Source organism: Manis pentadactyla, chromosome 4 (assembly GCF_030020395.1).
Source record: "Manis pentadactyla isolate mManPen7 chromosome 4, mManPen7.hap1, whole genome shotgun sequence".
Classification (NCBI taxonomy): domain Eukaryota; kingdom Metazoa; phylum Chordata; class Mammalia; order Pholidota; family Manidae; genus Manis; species Manis pentadactyla.
The window spans coordinates 143,552,305-143,574,861 of record NC_080022.1 but is presented as its reverse complement, the minus strand read 5'-3'; the positions used below and the strand labels follow the sequence as shown (position 1 = coordinate 143,574,861).

Here is a 22,557-nt window from a genome sequence, read left to right as displayed (position 1 = left end):
CATATACACAATGGAATACTATTCAGCCATAAGGAAGAAACAAATCCTACCATTTGCAACAACATGAATGGAGCTTGAGGGTATTATGCTCTGTGAAATAAGTCAGGGAGAGAAAGACAAATACCAAATTGTTTCCCTCATTTGTGGAGTATAACAATGAAGCAAAACTGAAGGAACAAAACACCAGCAGACTCACAAACTCCAAGAAGGGACTAGTGGTTACTAAAGGGGAGGTCTCTGGGAGGGCGGTTGTGGAGGAAGGGAGAAGGGGATTGAGGGCTGTTATGATTAGTACACATGGTGTGGGGGATCACGGGGAAGACAGCGTAGCACAGAAAAGACATGTAGTGACCATGGCATCTTACTACACTGATGGACAGTGACTGCAATGGGCTATGGGGCGGGTACTTGATGATATGGGTGAATGTAGTAACCACATTGTTTTTTATGTGAAACCATCATAAGAGTGTATATCAGAAATGCCTTAATAGAAAAAAAAGGTCGTTAAGTATTCTTCCATTCTAGGCCTTCTGTACTTTGGTTATCTGAAGAGTTTAATAAATCAGTAGGTGATTTAGGTTTTAAAAAAATCATACATCATTCAGTGTGTACTTTTTGGAAACCTTAAATTTATAGTGGAATTTTTACATCAGAATAATTGAAGAGTACTGTAATATACAGAGAATGTTAAATTAAGAGGGATTTTTCTTCTTTGTGTTTTTCTGTATTTCCTAAATGTTCTGCAATGAATATGTATAGTTCACCCTTGAATAACATAGGTTTGAACTGCACAGGCCCATTTATACACATATTGTTTTTCAGCAAAGATCTTGGAAAATGTTTTGGGAGACAGTTTGAAAATAATTTTCTTTTTCTATCTTTCTTTATTGTAAGAATACAGTATATAATTTATACAGCATACAGAATATGTGTGAATATCTGTTCCTGTTGTTAGTAAGGCTTTATACAACATACAGAATATGTGTGAATATCTGTTTCTGTTGTTAGTAAGGCTTCCAGTCAGCAGCATGCTATTAGTAGTTAAGTTTTTGGAGAGTGAAAAGTTATATAAGAATTTTTTTACTATGTGGGGTGTCAGCACCCCTAATCCCCACGTTGTTTAAGGGTCAAATATTGCATATATCATGAGAAGTAAAATAATATTATGCATGTATTTAATATTTTCGTATTATTTCAGATAAAAATTTAAAGTCAAGGTTTAATTTGAAGATGAGTGTTTAATATACAAGTCAAGCTAGATAAAAGGTCATAACTTAATTACATTTGTTTTGTTTTATTATGGGTTTTGGGCAGCGTATTCCAGTTAAATGGGGGAAAAAAGGTGAAAACACTGACCATGTAAAAAATCAGCATTTTAAAGATGAGTTCCATTTTACTGGTTCTCTGAAATTTAGATAATAAGGATGCTGAGTAATACTTATTAATAATTTATGGGATATTCTTGTTTTGGTAATGATTATACTGATTTTATATTCTTAGGTAGGAGGAAGTATACTTGCTAATGTGTATTAAACGGCTGCTTTGAAGCTTATCTGCTTAGCTAATTTGATCCATTAAAAAATTTCCTATAGGCCAAACTGATGTCCAACGAGGAGAAAAAATTTCAGCAACATATTCAGGCCCAACAGAAGAAAGAACTAAATAGCTTTTTGGAGTCCCAGAAGAGAGAATATAAACTTCGAAAGGAACAGCTTAAGGAGGTATTTACTTTATATAAATTTTCAAGCCACTTACATGCTTACTGATTATATCCAATATTGATCTACTCATAGAACCATTAAGATAAATTTTTCTTTTGTATGTGGCCACTAACTATATATCAGTATAAGTGAGGACAGTGATTATAATGTATTAACTTTTCAACGGCTGAGATCCTCAGTTGAGTGGGATCTAAAAAGAGTAATCTCTTGAAAATGTAAATTATTTTATAAAGCTATCATTTATAATAGCTTTCCTAAGCACTTATTAAGTAACTGAGTCACTAGAAATAAAAATATTTTAGCTGTGAAAAAGAGCCATACATTCTTCCTTTAGAAGTAAATCATATCTTCTTAGTTTGGGCTCAGATTACAATAATTTGTTCTTATTCTGATTGTAACACAGTAGTATAAGGGTAAGAGGCATTTCTGCTCATCACATTTTCTTTTATAGGAAAGCATGATAATTATGTTTTTATGGCTACATGATTTCATGTGTGTTTGCCCTTTATGTGCTTTCTTGAACTTCTTTTTTTTTAAATTTATTATTTTATTTTATTTTTGTATCATTAATCTACAATTACATGAAGAACATTATGTTTACTAGGCTCCCCCCTTCACCAAGTCCCCCCCACATACCCCTTCACAGTCACTGTCCATCAGCAGAGCAAGATGCTGTAAAATCACCACCTGTCCTCTCTGTGCTGCACAGCCCTCCCGGTGCTCCCCCCACACTTACATGCTAATCATAATGCCCCCTTTCTTTTTTCCCGCCCTTATCCCTCTCTTCCCACCCATCCTCCCCAGTCCCTTTCCCTTTGGTAACTGTTAGTCCATTCTTGGGTTCTGTGATTGTGCTGCTGTTTTGTTCCTTCAGTTTTCCTTTGTTCTTCGACTCCACATATGAATGAAATCATTTGGTACTTGTCTTTTTCTGCCTGGCTTATCTCACTGAGCATAATACCCTCTAGCTCCATCCATGTTGTTGCAAATGGTAGGATTTGTTTTCTTCTTATGGCTGAGTAATATTCCATTGTGTGTATGTATCACATCTTCTTTATCCATTCATCTACTGATGGACATTTAGGTTGCTTCCATATCTTGGCTATTGTAAATAGTGCAGTGATAAACATAGGGATGCATCTGTCTTTTTCAAACTGGAGTGCTGCATTCTTAGGGTAAATTCCTAGAAGTGGAATTCCTGGGTCAAATGGTATTTCTATTTTGAGCATTCTGAGGAACCTCCATACTGCTTTCCACAATGGTTGAACTAATTTACATCCCCACCAGCAGTGTAGGACGGTTCCCCTTTCTCCACTTCCTCACCAACATTTGTTTTTGTTTATCTTTTCGATGATGGCTATCCTTACTGGTGTGAGGTGATATCTCATTGTGGTTTTAATTTGCATTTCTCTGATGACAAGCGATGTGAAGCATCTTTTCATGTGTCTGTTGGACATCTGAATTTCTTCTTTAAAGAACTGTCTATTTAGCTCCTCTGCCCATTTTTTAATTGGATTATTTGATTTTTGTTTGTTGAGGTGTGTGAGCTCTTTATATATTTTGGATGTCAACCCTTTATCGGATCTGTCATTTATGAATATATTCTCCCATACTGTAGGATGCCTTTTTGTTCTATTGGTGGTGTCCTTTGCTATACAGAAGCTTTTCAGCTTGATATTTTTGCTTTTGTTTCCCTTGCCTGGGGAGATATGTTCATGAAGAAGTCACTCATGTTTATGTCCATGAGATTTTTGCCTATGTTTTTCTCTAAGAGTTTTATGGTTTCATGACTTACATTCAGGTCTTTGATCCATTTCGAATTTACTTTTGTGTATGGGGTTAGACAGTGATCCAGTTTCATTCTCTTACATGTAGCTGTCCAGTTTTGCCAGCACCATCTGTTGAAGAGACTGTCATTTCCCTATTGTATGTCCTTGGCTCCTTTATCATATATTAATTGGCCATATATGTTTGGGTTAATGCTTGGAGTCTATTCTGTTCCACTGGTCTGTGGCTCTGTTCTTGTGCCAGTACCAAATTGTCTTGATTACTGTGGCTTTGTAGTAGAGCTTGAAGTTGGGGAGCGATATCCCCCCCATTTTATTCTTCCTTCTCAGGATTGCTTTGGTTATTCAGGGTCTTTGGTGGTTACATATGAATTTTTGAACTATTTGTTCCAGTTCATTGAAGAATGCTGTTGGTAATTTGATAGGGATTGCATCGAATCTGTATATTGCTTTGGGCAGGATGGCCATTTTGACAATATTAATTCTTCCTAGCCAGGAGCATGGGATGAGTTTCCATTTGTTAGTGACCTCTTTAATTTCTCTTAAGAGTGTCTTGTAGTTTTCAGGGTATAGGTCTTTCACTTCCTTGGTTAGGTTTATCCCTAGGTATTTTATTCTTTTTGATGCTATTGTGAATGGAATTGTTTTCCTGATTTCTCTATTAGTTCATTGTTAGTGTATAGGAAAGCCACAGATTTCTGTGTGTTTATTTTCTATCCTGCAACTTTACTGAATTCTTTAGGGTTTTTATGTACAATATCATGTCATCTGCAAATAGTGACAGTTTGACTTCTTCTTTATCAATCTGGATTCCTTGTATTTCTTTGTTTTGTCTAATTGCCGTGGCTAGGACCTCCAGTACTACGTTGAATAACAGTGGGGAGAGTGGGCATCCCTGTCTTGTTCCCAATCTCAGAGGAAAAACTTTCAGCCTCTCGCCATTCAGTATGATGTTAGCTGTGGGTTTATCATGTATGGCCTTTATTATGTTGAGGTACTTGCCCTCTATGCCCATTTTGCTGAGAGTTTTTATCATGAATGGATGTTGAATTTTGTCGAATGCTTTTTCAGCATCTATGGAGATGATCATGTGGTTTTGTCCTTTTTGTTGATGTGGTGGATGATGTTGATGGATTTTCGAATGTTGTACCATCCTTGCATCCCTGGGATGAATCCCACTTGATCATGGTGTATGATCCTTTTGATGTATTTTTCAATTCGGTTTGCTTATATTTTGTTGAGTATTTTTGCACCTGTGTTTATCAGGGATATTGGTCTGTAGTTTTCTTTTTTGGTGGGGTCTTTGCCTGGTTTTGATATTAGGGTGATGTTGGCTTCATAGGATGAGTTTGGGAGTATTCCCATCTCTTCTATTTTTTGGAAAACCTTAAGGAGAATGGGAATTATGTCTTCTCTGTATGTCTGATAAGTTTCCGAGGTAAATCCATCTGGCCTGGGGGTTTTGTTCTTGGGTAGCTTTTTGATTACTGATTCAATTTCATTGTTGGTAATTGGTCTGTTTAGATTTTCTGTTTCTTCCTTGGTCTGTCTTGGAAGGTTGTATTTTTCTAGGAAGTTGTCCATTTCTCCTAGTTTTTCCAGCTTGTTAGCATATAGGTTTTCATGGTATTCTCTAATAACTCTTTGTATTTCTGTGGGGTCCTTCGTGATTTTTCCTTTCTTGTTTCTGATTCTGTTGGTGTGTGCTGACTCTCTTTTTCTCTTAATAATTCTGGCTAGAGGCTTATCTATTTTGTTTACTTTCTCAAAGAATCAGCTCTTGGTTTCATGGATTTTTTCTATTGTTTTATTCTTCTCAATTTTATTTATTTCTTCTCTGATCTTTATTATGTCCCTCCATCGGCTGACCTTAGGCCTCATTTGTTATTCTTTTTCCAATTTCGATAGTTGTGACATTAGAGTCTTCATTTGGGATTGTTCTTCCTTCTTTAAATATGCCTGGATTGCTATATACTTTCCTCTTAGGACTGCTTTTGCTGCAGAAGCCCCACAGAAGTTGGGGCTTTGTGTTCTTGTTGTCATTTGTTTCTATATATTGCTGGATCTCCATTTTAATTTGGTCATTGATGCATTGATTATTTAGGAGCATGTTGTTAAGCCTCCATGTGTTTGTGAGCCTTTTTGCTTTCTTTGTACAATTTATTTCTACCTTTATTCCTTTGTGGTCTGAAAAGTCGGTTGGTAGGATTTCAATCTTTTGGAATTTACTGAGGCTCTTTTTGTGGCCTAGTATGTGGTCTATTCTGGCAAATGTTCCATGTGCACTTGAGAAGAATGTGTATCCTGTTGCTTTTGGATGTAGATTTCTATAGATGTCTGTTAGTTTCATCTGTTCTAGTGTGTTGTTCAGTGCCTCTGTGTCCTTACTTACTTTCTGTCTGGAGGATCTGTCCTTTGGAGTGAGTGGTGTGTTAATGTCTCCCAAAATGAATGCATTGCATTCTATTTCCTCCTTTTATTCTGTTAGTATTTGTTTCACATATGTTGGTGCTCCTGTATTGGGTGCATATATGTTTATAATGGTTATATCCTCTTGTTGGACTGAGCCCTTTATCATTATGTAATGTCCTTCTTTATCTCTTGTTACTTTCTTTATTTTGAAGTCTGTTTTGTCTGATACGAGTAATGCAACACTGGCTTTTCTCTCCCTGTTGTTTGCATGAAATATCTTTTTCCATCCCTTGACTTTTAATTTGTGCATGTCTTTGGGGTTGAGGTGAGTCTCTTGTAAGCAGCATATGGATGGGTCTTGCTTTTTTATCCATTCTATTACTCTGTGTCTTTTGATTGGTGCATTCAGTCCATTTACATTTAGGGTGATTATTGAAAGATATGTACTTATTGCCATTGCAGGCTTTAGATTCGTGGTTACCAAAGGTTCAAGGTTAGCTTCTTTACTACCTTACTGTCTAACTTAACTCGCTTATTGAGCTATTGTCAACACAGTCTGATGATTATTTCTCTCCCTTCTTATTCCTCCTCCTCCATTCTTCTTATTTTGGGTGTTTTGTTCTGTGCTCTTTTCAGGAGTGCTCCCATCTAGAGCAGTCTCTCTAAGATACCATGTAGAGGTTGTTTAATGGGAGGCAAATTCCCTCAACTTTTGCTTGTCTGGGAATTGTTTAATCCCTCCTTCATATTTAAATGATAATCGTGCTGGATACAGTATCCTTGGTTCAAGGCCCTTCTGTTTCATTGCATTAAATATATCATGCCATTCTCTTCTGGCCTGTAAGGTTTCTGTTGAGAAGTCTGATGATAGCCTGATGGGTTTTCCTTTGTAGGTGACCTTTTTTCTCTCTCTTGCTGCCTTTAATACTCTGTCCTTTTCCTTGATCTTTACCATTTTAATTATTATGTGTCTTGGTGTTGTCCTCCTTGGGTCCCTTCTCTCGGGAGTTCTGTGTGCTTCCATAGTCTGAGCAACTATTTTCTCCCCAGTTTGGGGAAGTTCTCAGCAATTATTTCTTCAAAGACACTTTCTATCCCTTTTTCTCTCTCTTCTTCTTCTGGTACCCCTGTAATGCAGATATTGTTCCTTTTGGATTGGTCACACATTTCTCTTAATATTCTTTCATTCCTGGAGCTCTTTTATCTCTCTCTGCATCAGCTTCTATGCATTCCTCTTCTCTGGTTTCTATTCCATCAATGGCCTCTTGCATCTTATCCATTCTGCTTGTAAATCCTTCCAGAGATTGTTTCACTTCTGTAATCTTCCTCTGGACATCATCCCTTAGCTCTTGTATATTTCTCTGCAGCTCTGTCAGCATGTTTATGATTTTTATTTTTAATTCTTTTTCAGGGAGACTAGTTAGGTCTGTCTCTGCAGATCCTCTCTCAGGTGTTGTCTGAACTATCTTGGACTGGGGTAAATTTTTTTGCCTTTTCATGGTGATAGCGGTGGCTGTAGGCAGGTTGCGGGTGTGGCAGCTGGGAAAAGAAAGTCCTTTCCTGCTTGCTGAATGCCTTGCCCTTCTCCGCTGCCTGTGTCAGTTACCCGCACTCCTGGAGTAGCCACTGGGTTAATCCCCTATGCTGCTGTGGGCGGGGTCTCTGTCAGAGCAGCGTGGAGCCCTGCACGAGTGGGAGGCACGCCAGGTGCGCTCCTCTGCAATAGCGGCGCCCCTGCCTGGCAGCTGTGTGCCAGCAGCAGCCTTTGGGTCTGGCCCAGGCGGCTGTGCGTCGAGCTGGGATTCTGGTTGGCTGCTGGGAGTGCGGCTGCTCCCTCTGGCACCGCTGCAGGTGCACGCGGGCCTCTCCCACGCGGAGCTCTCCTGGGCTCCTCTGGCACCACTGCCTCCGGCGCGCGTGGCCCACCCCCAGGGTGTTTGGTCACCGCTGCGGCAGGCTTGTACGAGCCGCTCCCGGTCCCCTTTGGCGCTGCCGGCGCACGTGATCCGCTCCCGGTCCCGTCCAGTGCCGCCGCCCCTGGCGCGCTCTGCCAATCTCTCACTACTGGGCCGGTGTGTCAGGGTCCGCACCAGTTGGAGGAACAACTGGCAGGCTGCTTAGTGCCATGAGGGGCTTCAGAGCTGCGCTGCCGCCTCGGGGTTTAGAGCGCCTAAAGTTCCCCGGGATTCCCAGCTGCTGGCTAAGTGTGCTAGGATCACTTCGTCCAGCTGTGGAGGTCCCTGTCTCTTTAAGACTTGCGGAAAGCACTCGCTTTTCTTTTGTCTCAAGGGCGCTGGTTGTGGGGACCTGCCCACTGGTTTTGCTTTTCCGTTTCTCTAATATCCAGCACACCGTGCACCTTGTGTCTGCGCTCTGGGTGCGTCTTTCTAGAGCTGGTTGTTTAGCAGTCCTGGGCTTTCACTCTCTCCCTGTTCTGACTCCTTTCTTCCCACCGGGTTCTGGGGTGGGGGAGTGTTCAGGTCCCACCTGGCCGCAGCTTGTATCTTACCCCCTTCGAGTGATGTTGAGTTCTCACAGATATAGATGTATCCTGGCTGTTGTAATGCATCCACTGGTGTCTCTTTTAGGAGTAGTTGTATTTATTGTATTTTCATAAATATATATGTTTTGTGGAGGAGATTTCCACTGAACTACTCACACCACCATCTTCCTGTGATCCCTCCTTGAACTTCTTTTTATCGCAGATGTGGTCCAACTTTGAGGAAAGCCATATTTGTTCTGAGGCAGTTTCTGAAAGGGGATTATAATTCAGGATAGTGGTCAGGACAGGAAAATGATATGTGTCAACTATTGCATATGTATTATATTGCAGCGAATGTAAATCAGCCATCTTTCATAGGTATAAGATGATTTTTCCGAGACTATTGACCTTATGGTTCTTCACCTGTTACTCAGAAAGAAACCAATTCTTTATTACTTTCTTTGATAAAATACTCAAACACATAAATATAAAAAGCACATGAACCTGTAGTACTCAACTTTAGGATGTCAATGAAAAGACAGAGATAATACAGGCATATAAACAAAGATTCCCTTGGCCATGTTTTTCAAAATCTTTTGCCAAGGAAATTCCCCACCCACCAAATCTTACCCAGTTTACACCCTCTCTTACAGACTGATGGACTGAAATTTTTAGCCCATGTAATAAATTATTAGCACACAGTTAAATTTATCTTGATAAAATAACCATAATCTCTTTGGTACAGTGCTTTTGTGTGTGTAGGAATTTGACTTATAATTAGATATATAAGTCTTATTAAGGACATATTGGTGGCACAAAGCCTTGCTATATATACCCTGCTGACTGAGATTCATTGAAGAGATTTTTCCAACTCTAAAGAGTATAACCTGCTATGTATTCCCATTACTGTAATCTAAAAGCTAAACTCAATACTAGAACATCAGATTTGGAAGGATTTAAAGAAAGATGTTTTACTTTATTAACCAATCATTGTGTGCTTTCAAAGCCAGGAGTCATCATAATTATAGCTGTGCAAAGCTAAAAAGTATGCATGTTTTCTGGTGTATGTTTTCTCTTTTCTTGTCCTACTTCATGGATAACTCAAGAAATGGAAAATTACTACCTACCTCCTTAAGGTCTTTGCCCTGCCTGCCCGTAAGACAGGGCACAAATTAAGTAATTTTACTGAAGATTACCAGCTACCAAATAATATATTCATGTAGTTGATTTTTATATATTTTGAACTCAGTTGTTTTTTTCATCTTGCCAGGAGCTGAATGAAAACCAGAGCACCCCCAAAAAAGAAAAACAGGAATGGCTTTCAAAGCAGAAAGAGAATATACAGCATTTCCAAGCAGAGGAAGAGGCTAATCTTCTTCAGCGTCAGAGACAGTACCTAGAGCTGGAATGCCGTCGCTTCAAAAGAAGGATGTTACTTGGGCGCCATAACTTGGAGCAGGACCTTGTCAGGGAGGTATGTTTAAATGGTGTGAAATCAGAATCTTCCTGAAAATATGTCAAATCACATCCCACCCTTAAGGCCTTAGAGTGCTTCTGCTTCCCTTTGCCTAAGTCCTTCTTCCCTGGAAACCCAACCCACACGGTTCACCTTCTCCATCACTTCATGTCTCCTCACTTCTGATCACCAAATCCTTCTCCTTTAAATATTCTTGCACTCTTCTCTCTCTCTCTCTCACACACACACACACACACACGCGCGCACGTGCATGCATGAGTGCATGGACACACTTTTTATGGGGATCTCTCTCTCCCCAACTAGAATGGAAATTATATGAAGTCCCAGGTTTTGTTCAGGGCTTTTATATCCAGTGGCTAGATATATCCTGGCCTTATATGTAGTGACTGGCCCATAATAGGTATTCAATAAATATGTATTATGTAAATGTTTAATAAATATTAAATCCATGAATGAAAGAAGTATTAGTTTTTAAATATGAGAAAATTAATTGGATAATTTATGTCTTTTCATCTGAAATGGGTGCCATGAAGGTATATATTACCATTTAATATATTTTTATAATCATGAAATTATTCATTGGGCATATGTAAAAACTTTTGTGTCAATGAAAACAATGGTTCTCATTTTCAGGTATACCTATGAGCACAGATGAATTTATTTCCAAGAGTGGCTTAAAATAAGCTTCAAATATAATATAATTATTCAAATTTACTAATAATTAAATAAATTCAAAGTAAAACAATTGCACCACTTAGATAAGAACAGTCTAAAAAATAGGTTAAGTCCTAGTAGTGGCATGGGAAAGTGGGCAATGTTGGTAAGAATATAAATTGATACTGCCATTTTGGAGCATAATTCAGCTTGTACAGTTTAATTTGCATGTATCTTCTACCCATCAAGTTCACTTCTAGAATTCTATCCTAAAGAAATAATAACATAATTGTAAGTTGTATCATGTTGATGTTTATTGAAAATTTGTCATAAAGCAAAAAATGGAAAAGCTATGGCATCACAAAGCAGAAGCTTACTATAAAACTTTAAAAAAAAGATCTGTATGTCCTGATCTGATCTGGATATTTGTACATTATATTTTTAGGTAAAGAAAGCATATTATATGCCTAAAATATACATTGTTATTCAATTTTGAAAGTGTATGTTTTTGTGTAATAGTTGTGTCACGATAAGCATGGGGAAGGTTGGGAAACATGCACCAAATTGTTGACCTCTGGAGAAGGGGCAGCAGAGGCAAAGGGGGCAAGTTCGACTTACTTCTATAGAGAAAGAGAGAGAGAGTGTGTATGTGTGTGTGTTGTACATTTGATCTTTTTAAACTGAAAAAAATTGTAATAACATTTCTTGATCATGAGGTATATATTCTGAGAGCTTTCCACTTATGAACTCATTTCACCCTCACGTTAATTTTATGAAACACCTATATTATGGTCTCCATTTGAGAAGTAATGAAATTGAAGCACAGAGAGTTTAAGTAATTAACCCAAGGACTTACTGCTTGTTGGTAGCAGAGCCAGGATTTAGAAAGCAGGCAGTCTAGCCCTAGAGTCTTGTGTTCTTACCCACTACACTATACTGGGTATACTGCATGTAATAGAATTGAATGTATACTCTGAAGAAATTCAAAGGATGACTTAGAAATCATCTTCAAATACAAAATTAGGAAACATATATGAAGGAAAGAGAGTAGAAAGGGCATTAAGTCTCTTGGTACAGATTTGATATATCTTAAGCTTATTGCTAAAAATAGTGTAAATGGTAAATGAACAGATAAATAAATTATGATACTATTTGCCCATTTTCTACAGTTAAAATAATAAAACACTAATATTTACTGTGCAGGCATTACTAAATCAGAGGATTACATCTATATCCTGGTTATTCTGTTTCTTAGGATCTTTTACCCCTGGCATTGTACATCAGTAAATTATGCCTTTGTCTTTTGTTATGAATTAGGAGTTAAATAAGAGACAGACTCAAAAGGACTTGGAGCATGCAATGCTACTGCGACAGCATGAATCCATGCAAGAACTGGAGTTCCGCCACCTCAACACAATTCAGAAGATGCGCTGTGAGTTGATCAGATTGCAGCATCAAACCGAACTCACTAACCAGCTGGAGTATAATAAACGGAGAGAACGAGAACTAAGGCGAAAGCATGTCATGGAGGTTCGACAACAGCCTAAGAGTCTGAAGGTACCTTTAGCCTAAGCTTCTTGACAAAGAAGAACAGATAAAAGGCATCATGTAAACACTAAAAGTCTAAGCCAGATGTCTGCCATAAAGAAATTGAATAAGCTTTTTTCTTTTCATTTTAAGCATATTTGGTTAGTTTTGATGTAGAGGATCTGTAGCTACAGACTTCTGCTTATGTATTTCTCAGCAGAGTACCAAAAAATGGCCAGAACTTCTTAACTGTGAAAAGTATTATAAATTAGATTCAAAATTCTTATTTTAGGTGTACCCAAATGTCCAATGTTGACACTACAACTATATATCAACATACTAACCTGTTGGCTTCTCTCTGTTGTTCCAAGTTTTATAGTTTTGGAATCTTACTTCCTCTGAATGTGATTTGTATCCAAGAGAGGCAGTAAGCTGTTGATGAGTACAGAAACCAGTGAATAAAAAATGCCTTTTTACCCCCTCTCCCTTCATTGTCTATACTCATCCTAAGAGGAATAGTGGAATTACCACGTTACTCCCATTCTTTCTGTGCTTGGTAGCATAGGTAAGACCAGGGCATGTGTAAAGTTGGAGTATATTTTTTAAATTAGTACATCAGAGTGAAGCAAGTTATTATTATATGCCCTCTTGTAGACAAATAAGGAAAGACAAGTGTTGGTGATGTATAATAATATCTAAGGACTTTAAATTTTGTATTTGCTATGCATAGAGGAATTCATTCATAGGATACAAAATTCAAAAGATACCAAAGCGTATTTATTATAAAGTTAAAGGTTTCCCTCTCCTTGTCCTTTAAGCCACCTGGTCCAGCCCGCTCTACCAAAATCAACCAGAGTTAACAATTCCAAGGAATTTTCAAATAACTTGTAATAAATATGTGAAGTATGACATGAATCTTAATGAACAAAAAATCAAAACGACCCACTATATATGTTGTCATCCATAGTAGTACCTCAATTAATCTGTACATCTCTGCACATTTTAAACTTTTATTTACATCTAATAAGGCCCAGGTCCCACAATATCTTCTTTACCCCCATTTTCCAACTCTGACAATTTAACTATAAAACTACCAGGTAACAACACTTACCTGAATAACTCTCCTGAAGTGAAGTGACATTCACTCATAGAAGTAATCTGTGTCAAAACCAGAAGCTAAGCCACACCTCGTGGTATCTCTGATTCCTGTTCAACTCCATTCATATAGGTTGTCCTGAACAAAATACAGAAGAAAAGCTAAGATTCACCCTTTCCTTGTGAATCTAAGAAAAATGTTACTTTGCTGTATCTTCAAAACAGCTAATGAACATCGTTTACAGAGTGGCTCATATGTTGACTACCCACATAGCCATCATTAGTTAATGCTTATAAAAATCAGATTTCATAATGATTTTCCAGATTTATTTTGTCTTTGTAGTGGCTACACAGTAAAGTTTCCCACCAAAAGGTATTTAAAGCATGTCTATAAAATTAATCACAATTTTAAAATGAGCAGCACCCAGAAGTAAACCAAACTGAAAGCTTGTTGGTTTTCTTTGGTCAGACCATAAATCTGATACGACTTCATTTCTCTGGGGCTTGGAATAGGTTAGTTTGCTGTTTAACCTTTCCTTTTTTTTTCCCTTTTGTTGCAGCCTTCTCAGTTTGAAAGGTTGTAAACACTAGTCTTATTCTCACAGATGCTATTAAAAAATCAAGGGGAAAAATAATGTTTCACAATCATAGTCAGACCTTGGATAGAAAGCTTCCTTCTCATGATACATAAGCTCAAGATTTTGATAAAAGAAATTGTTCTGTTACTTTAGTGGGAAAGAAAATCACCATGTTCCTCTTAGTTGTATATATCTATCTACTTGCACAATTTGAACAAAACACTCTTTTTTTTTAAATTAAGGTATCATTGATAAACAATCTTATGAAGGTTTCACATGAGCACATTGTGGTTTCAACATTCACTCATACTATCAATCCCTCCCACCCCATGGCAGTCACTGTCCATCAGCGTAGTAAGACACTATAGAGTCATTACTTGTCTTCTCTGTGCTGTACTGCCTTCCCCATGACCCCCCCTATATTATGAGTGCTAATTATTGTGCTCCTTAATGACCTTCTCCCTCCCTCCCCTCCCATGCTCCCCAAACACTTCCCTTTGTAACCCTAGTCCCTTTGTGGAGAAAACAGACTCTATTTTAAGACCAGGTCATTTCATTTACGCAAGTAACAGTTGCAACTTTTTTAGGTAAATTTTTATTTACTAAGTAATAGTTCAGCTTCCATAGTTGCAACTATTCCAGCTTTCTCCAAGACTGTAAAGGGGGATAGGAGGACTTCAGTTTGTGTACACTTAGGTAAGCTGACAGTATTTGTAGACATTGGGGCACCATTTCTGTAGAATGGCTTGGGTAAACACCTATTGTCTATCTGCCATTTCTTCATCTGCCATCAGGTGATGTTTTGTCAGTATTAAATGATTAAGAAACAACTGGAACATGTTTATCCTGCTTTCACTTGAGTCAAACATTGAGGGATATAGTTTATTCTTGGTATCAGTATTAATCTTGTTGAAAAAAAATTTCAGGGCATTCCTTTTTGTCATTAGCGAGGGATACGGAGTGACTATAGTTTTCTTGGCAAAATATTTGAATATTTAAAAGTATTTTAAAGAATGGAGTCTGTTACACAAAGTCAGAGGAGAATTCTAAATTTCATTGTTCCATTCCTAACTTGGAGGAATTTTATTAACCAAGGGCAGTATTTAAGAGCAGTGCTAAGCATAACTAAACCAAGAGTTTGTCTTTCTAGCTAGACATTTCTTGATCCTTCGCAGAATAAAGGTACATGACTATGACTTAGTACCTCAATTGGTATAAAATGCAGAAAGGATATATATTTGATTTTGTAGTATTGGAGCAAAGAGTGTGAACTAGTTCCTTGACAAGAGTGTTTGGTCATACATGCATTTGCACACCAAATCAACCATTCAATATCTGGCAGTATATATATTAAGGTAAATAATTTCAACTATAGGTTCTGCCTTTGTGTAGTAAATGAGTGTTGCTACTTGTAGGCTTGATGGGTATACCTTAGAAAATATCTCATCTTACTAAGTTTTATTAAAACTTGAGTTCATAGAATAATTAACCTATGATTTAAAGCCAGAGTTATTATGTTTCTGAACTCAAATTATTTTATCTCAAAACTGTTTATGTAGTTCATGTCTGTGATCATTACCGCAAGAAGGGTTGTCATCCCTTCCCTTGCCTCATAACTTTTCTTTGACCTTTGAAAGATTAGTTAACTTTCAGGTTTTTGCTCATGGTGCTAAAGAGTAAGCCCTTATGAAGTAGTTTCTACCTAGTTCAGTATCTTAAGGAAAAGACAATTGTAGTAACAATATCAGTCAGTTACTAGTGCCCTACTTTTATGGGGTCCGTCACAGACTATATTTACAGTTGAGATTGTCATTAAAAGAAATTGGAGCAAAATGTCTTAGATAAGGAACAGAGTAAATATGCTTATTTTCTGCTTCAGGGATCTGATAAAATATTGTCTGGCCAATAAAATTATTTTATGTCTACTGCCCTTAGTGCATGAAAAGAAATGTAATTTTCTGCCATCAGTGTACACAGTAATCAAAGGTAATTTTAATATTTACTCAGGTCACTAAATTAAAAACAAAATAAGTATTGCCTGAAGTCCTATGATAAATGAAGTTCTTGGTATTCTTATGTTTTAGAGTTTGTTATAAAATTGCATGGAATCCAATGGTTTGACCCAAGTATACGAAGTACCTGCAACCTTATGATCTGAGTTTTTGTTTCTTCTTTTTTATTCTAGCCTTTTCATGTAAGCATATGCTATACCAAATGCCATGTGTTAAAAATTATATATCTTTTTTCTTTCCAGTCTAAAGAACTCCAAATAAAAAAGCAGTTCCAGGACACCTGCAAAATCCAAACCAGACAGTACAAAGCATTAAGAAATCACTTACTGGAGACTACACCAAAGAGTGAGCACAAGGCTGTTCTGAAACGGCTTAAGGAGGAGCAGACCCGGAAGTTAGCCATCTTAGCTGAGCAGTATGACCACAGCATTAATGAAATGCTCTCCACACAAGCTGTAAGTTTATTTTATTTAGGCAAAACAAATTTAGTGCCCTTTTCCTTCCACCACCTGAATAAATCCCAACAATTAAAATATTAAGTTGGAAATGAAACTCTGCTTCACCTGGGAAATAGTGCTGCTGGTCCATATTCTTCTTGTTCTCAGCATTGCTTGGAAATATGCATGATGTATATATAATTCTCTTTGATACACTTGGACATGAGGTTCTACATAGGCTCTCTGCTGGTGGCTTGCAGGGGTTTAGTACATACACCAACAGCGTATCAAGATTAGAGAAGCAGCTTTGTTAAGCAGTGTTCAGAAAGTAGTACTTGATTGGGAATCCAGGTGGTTACATTTGAGTGCAGATAAAAAATATTTGCTATGTAAGTTTACAGACTTTTTCTTAATTGGCCAGATAGTAAATATTTTAGACTTTGTGGGCCAGGAGGAAAAATTGAGGTTATTATGTGGGTATTTACATAGCCATTTAAATGTGACCATTTCAGAATATAAAAAACATTCCTAACTAGTGGGCTATTGAAAAACAAAAACAAAAAATCAGGTAGCTGTTCAGATTTGGCCCATAAGCTGTAGCATGCTTGTCCCTGTTCTATAGTTATTTCCATTGGAGAGAAGAGATTCAGAGTCTTATATCAATCAGATTCTATATTTTTCTTTAAAAAAATAATGATTATTTAGGCATCATCCAAATAGCTTATGATAGCTTTATCCTTATAATGCCATCATTGGTGCTATGTTTTCCTTTTTCAGAGATGTTTACTCCAAGATGTAAGAGAGAACAGCTGTGCTCTACAGAAGAGTAGTCTGTCTTAACTTACACCTCCTCCTTTCCAGAGGTCATGAAAGATAGCTCACAGGAGGATATATCTGTTTTCTTTCTCTCTTTCAGCTGCGTTTGGATGAAGCACAGGAGGCAGAGTGCCAGGTTTTGAAAATGCAGCTGCAGCAGGAACTGGAGCTGTTGAATGCATATCAGAGCAAAATCAAGATGCAGGCTGAGGCACAACATGATCGAGAGCTTCGGGAGCTTGAACAGAGGGTCTCCCTCCGCAGGGCACTCTTAGAACAAAAGGTATAAGTAATAGAAAAAAGTAATTATGCTAGTATTTGCTTTCATCAAAATAATTTTGTAAATATATTTTCATGATGATAGAGGTGGCATTAGATTGTTTTCACAACACCATATTTGCTTAATTCTAGTTTTCGTAGTGTTTTCTTTTTCTTTAAAATTAATGAGTTTGATATATTAAGGGACTATACCTACGTAGTAATTGCTAGAGGAATGATGCAGTTGAATTGTGGAAGGATAGCTCTGGCTCTGTCTTGCTCAGTTTTTTTGTGTACCTAGTTGTACCTAAAGAAATTGGAGAAAAAGTTGGATAGTGAAGGGAAAAACTTTAGTAATTGCTTGGGAGAGGCAAGGAAAAAGGATCAGGAATATACTTTATTCATTCATCCTTGGTCTGGAACTGTACAGATTGGTAGATTACTAGAAAACAGAATGTAAAACCAGTTTTACACAGAGGAAGAGTTAGGCTGAAAATATTATATCTAGATATATCTTTATTTATTTTACTTATTCTTTGTCACATATATTGGAACTAGAATCCCTAAATTCACTTGTATCCTTTAAGGTACTGAGGCTTATGTGTGTGTGTATGTTGAAGAAAGAACGATGGATAGAAGATTTTGAGAAAGAAAGAAGAAAGGCATTATTGAGTAGTAGTAGAATGTCAGTTGCCTCTAGGATTGAATGCTATGTTCCAGAATTCCTGAGCCATAAGTTCCCAGCAGCTGGTATGGTCTTAGGTCCATTGGTCCATTGTAAGTTAACACGTGCCTAATGGTTTTGTCTATTAAAAATTGTCATTGCATCTGGACCATTAATTGGCCCATAGATTTTCTTCTATTTTCTACAGTTCTTGTGATAGAAGTAGAATACTTCATTTATATTTAAAAAATATATTCTTTAAAAGTCCACCTAAATAAGGTGTTGCTGTTTCACTGGCTCAGCTATCTTTATTACTGGCTCCTTAGACAGTTATTTGCCTCTAAAAATTACCTCAATTATGTTTCTCATTCAAGATGGGCAGATTGAAACACATATAAATTTTTAGAAAAATGTAATCGTCCCATGTACAGAATTCATAAATCTGCCTGATTTCAACTTGAATATTTAAAATGTAATATAAAGTTCCATCTCTTATGCTTCAAATTTATCACTAAAAGAAAAACCTATGATATTTCACTAACAGTGTTATGAGAGAAATATTGGTACTGTTTTATTTGTATTTTTAGCTCCACCTAGTGGCTCAGAGTTAAAGAGTTCTAATAAGTATCTTAGGTGTAGTCTTATTTCAATATATGAACTAAAGCCTTTGTGTTCTACAAAACCAGGTAAAGTGTTGGCATAGGGTTGATACCATTGCCAAGAGTGCAGATGTTAAGCAAAGAATTTAGAGAATTTAGAGAAAGGAAATCCAGAATACAGGGCAAACAGTAAACAAAGGATTTTGAGAATTCAGAGAAAAGAAATCCTGAATACAGGGAAAGCAATATGCATAATATGTTAATTATGGCATCATTTGTAATGGTTTAAAACACCATCTAAAATAATTAAGTACTCATGACCAAGCCACTTAAAATCTTACTCAACCATTTAAATGATGGCTATAAAGATAGTATTAGTATTAATGTGAAAAAATGCTTATGAGGTGCTGAATAAAATAAAGACAAATCACACTTAAGGTGAATTGAACTAATGCTTATAATGGCTATATTAATATGGTAGATTGGTTGTGTGGTTTATATTATTTAGATAATGGACATGCATAAGATTATTTAGTATTAAAAATAATAGAAGAAACAGTGGAATATATCTACAGTGCTTTGAGTTGCTACTTGATTTTTAGGGCTCATGTTTACATTTCAAGTGAAGTGCGTGACTATAAAGCAGTTTGGGGTCAGCCAGTTGGCTACTGCCAAGGCCGTGATACACCCATGGTATGATTTGTAAACATCGTAACATCTATATTTTCTGTACTTTGTGCTTACCGGTTGTACAGATAAGAAACAGTCATCTGAAAATAGAGGTGGAACCAGAGAGAATGTTAGTTGTTTCTAGATGAATAATAATTCTGTTTAAAGATTGCTTTCAGCCTCCAAATGAATCAAGAATTGTCCTTCAGGTCACCAATAGAGTAAGCCTCAGTTGAGGCTCACATGAGGTCTTACTGCAACTTTCCTTGTGCTTCATTTACATTAAATTTCAGCAAAATGACAACATAACTATAAATGTTAAATTCTATGTGAATTTCATACATGCATAAGAAGTGGCAGTATTTCCAAAGTATAAATGGGCTTTTCTTTGTTGTATCATTTCCTTTAATTTTCCCTGAATATTTCACTTAGTATCAACATCATGGTTGGTAGTTTTTAAATAAGAATTGACAATTGGAATATCTTATCGGACCTTTCGGACTGGTAATATTCACACAAAAAATATCACATTTGATTTCAGAGAAGATAGATAAGGAGAAAAGTCTCAGAAGTTTTATACCCAGTGAAACCACCCTTCTTATTTACAGTAATAAGTAAGATATTTTCAAAGAAATGGGGGTTAATGTAGCCTATCACAAATCTTAGTTTTTATTTTTATTGAAAAATATTCTGAATTTCTTAAATGACAAAACTAACTCAGCAAACAAAATTGAAGCTGTGCTTACTGGATAAAAGTGGATAAGCATTAATGTGTTTAACATTTTTACCATGAGTTTCCTTCAAATAATATACAAGGCACTCAAGTTAAATACTCAGTACAAGGCTTTTATTAGGTCCTTTGAAATAAATGCTCTTAATAAATGGATTTTTGAAATTTTAAAATAGAAAAGATTTAAAAGAAAAATTTGAAGTTATTTGAATCCTTGCAGATATCTACATTAATTCTATATGAATTGGATATTTTATATGTAGATATTAAAAGTAGAAAAATTATTTTACAAACATATTTTGTTAAACTTGGCAATTATATAGAAACAAATGGAAATTAAAATGTCTTTAATCCCACCACTCAGAAGTCACCACAGTTAACAATTTGATATCTTTCCCTTAGAAGAAACCTTGTGTCTAATCTTAAGTTCTCTTTCAACCTTCATTAGGAAGTGCCCTCTGTAAACCTTTGTAACACTTTAGTACTCAGAGTTTAATAATTTTCAAACTCACCCTACCAAAGTCCATTCTGGTCTATTTGTAATTCCCCACACACATTTTATCATTTTGCATGCCTTTGCCCACGTTCCCTGTGCTGAAAATATCTTTCCCTTCCCTTGTCTTCTGGTAAACTTGTGCTTTTCCTTCAGAATCCAGTCTCTGTCACCCTCTCTGAGAAGACTTCTTTGCCCTACTCTTCTTCTCCTATAGAGTGAATTACTCCATCCCTTTGTATTTCTGCTTCACCTTATAAATCTGTTATTACGTCTGATCATATTATGTTGCAGTTTTTTATTTGCATGTGTTTCCATTGCTAAATTGTGTTTTTTTTAAAAGGCCACTTTAAAAAACGATACATTAGAGGGGACTTGATAATATGGGTGAAGGTTGTAACCACAGTGTTGCTCATGTGACACCTTCATAAGATTGTATATCAATGATAACTTAGTAATAAAAAAAGATACAAAAAAACTAAACATATTTGTTGAACTAGATTTCTGTAGAGAACAATGACTTGATTGGCTTAAGTCCTCAAATATCTTGAAACCTAATTGAATACTTCTTTACACATTCTCTTTATTTCCTATTTTTAAAAAACTTTGTATCATGGAAATTTTCAAATGCACACAAAAAGTATTAATGAAATTATTAAGAATTAGTACAATGAAGTCCCCAAATACTCATTACCCAACTTCAACAGTTACCAGTATCTTGCTAATATTTCATCTGGTTCCCCACTCCACATGCAGCTTTTTAGGGGAGCAGAAGATGGGGCAGAGTATCTGGAATATTTTAAAGCGAATCCTAGCATAGAATCATTTAACTCCAAACACAGATAAGGAAATAAGGACTCTTATACTTTAACATAGTCATAATTCCTTTGTGTTAACTAACAAAATTATAATAAATATTTAAGATTACCCAATACTCAGTCCATACATGAATTTCCCTTTGTATCTAAAAAATGTCTTCTTTGTTTATTGAGACTGGGGCTCAAACATGTTGTAGACATTGCATTTGATTGTCTTTTGGTCTCCCCTGCCCTTTTTTTCATTATTGTGGACTGGGTCATTTGCTTTGTAGGAATTCTCACATTTGGATTTCGCTGATTCCATCCTCATGGTGTCATTTAATGCATTCCTCTTTACTTTGTATTTCCTGTAAACTGGTTATTAGATCTAGGGGCATGATTATATTTACTTAAAATTTTTTTCCTTTTAAAAATTTTTGTGAGGAATTTTCATAAGGGTTACTGTGTTACACTTCCTTTTGCATCACATCAAAAAATATATAATGTCTAGTTGTCCCACTTTGAAGTGATATTTGATGAGTGGGTTCAGGTATTCTCATTCATTAACAAGTTCTCTATCAACTTCTTCCCATTGTCATTGACTTTATTATGTACTTTTTCACATTAAAAAAAATTATAGTCAGCTATATATATTTGTAAACCTTCGAGTTGTCCAGAACTGATTATGATGGCTATCTACCCACTAATTTCTAAGTACATAGAGTTTTCTAACTTTCTAATGGAAACTTTACAGTTTTTGTTTGTTTTCACTTAATGCTCTGATCCATCTGGAATATGGCATCAGATGAGGTTTCATTTTTATTTTCTTCCAGATGGTTGGCCTCTTGTGCCTGTGTTGTTTTTCCCATTAAATTAATTATTACTCTTGCTGTGCATTAAAAACTTACAAACTTTATTCTGTTTTTGTTTTACTAATTGCTGATTCCTACACCAATACCATATTTATTATATTAGAGTGACATTATGGTATGTCTTATAAGGCTAGATTCTCCTTACACATTTTCTTTTTCATTCTCTTTACCTAATAGATTTAGTAGCCATTAATGATAATTGCCTTGATGTATTATTTCAATAGAGGTTATTACCTTTGCTTTTAAGAACTTTATTTTACACATTTTAGCAATATAAGTTACATATGATTCTTACAGTACAGCTCTTTGATTTTTAAATGTACATCCTTTAAAATAGAGTGGACATTAGTGTTTTTTTTGGTATCATTAATCTACAATTACATGAGGAACATTATGTTTACTAGACTCCCCCCATCACCATGTCCCCCCCACATACCCCATTGCAGTCACTGTCCATCAGCATAGTAAGGTGCTATA

General features: G+C 36.3%; 1 protein-coding gene across 3 annotated transcripts in view; it reads left to right on the top strand.

Moving 5' to 3' along the window:
• The window catches only part of TAOK1 (TAO kinase 1), a 170,630-nt gene that overhangs the window by 138,073 nt on the left and 10,000 nt on the right, over positions 1-22,557 (top strand). For all 3 annotated transcript variants that reach the window (XM_057501085.1, XM_057501087.1, XM_057501086.1), the window contains 5 exons: positions 1,593-1,721; positions 9,673-9,876; positions 11,851-12,090; positions 15,988-16,200; positions 17,099-17,281. In XM_057501085.1, coding sequence (XP_057357068.1) covers positions 1,593-1,721; positions 9,673-9,876; positions 11,851-12,090; positions 15,988-16,200; positions 17,099-17,281 — 969 coding nt within the window. The remainder of the gene's footprint in view (positions 1-1,592; positions 1,722-9,672; positions 9,877-11,850; positions 12,091-15,987; positions 16,201-17,098; positions 17,282-22,557) is intronic.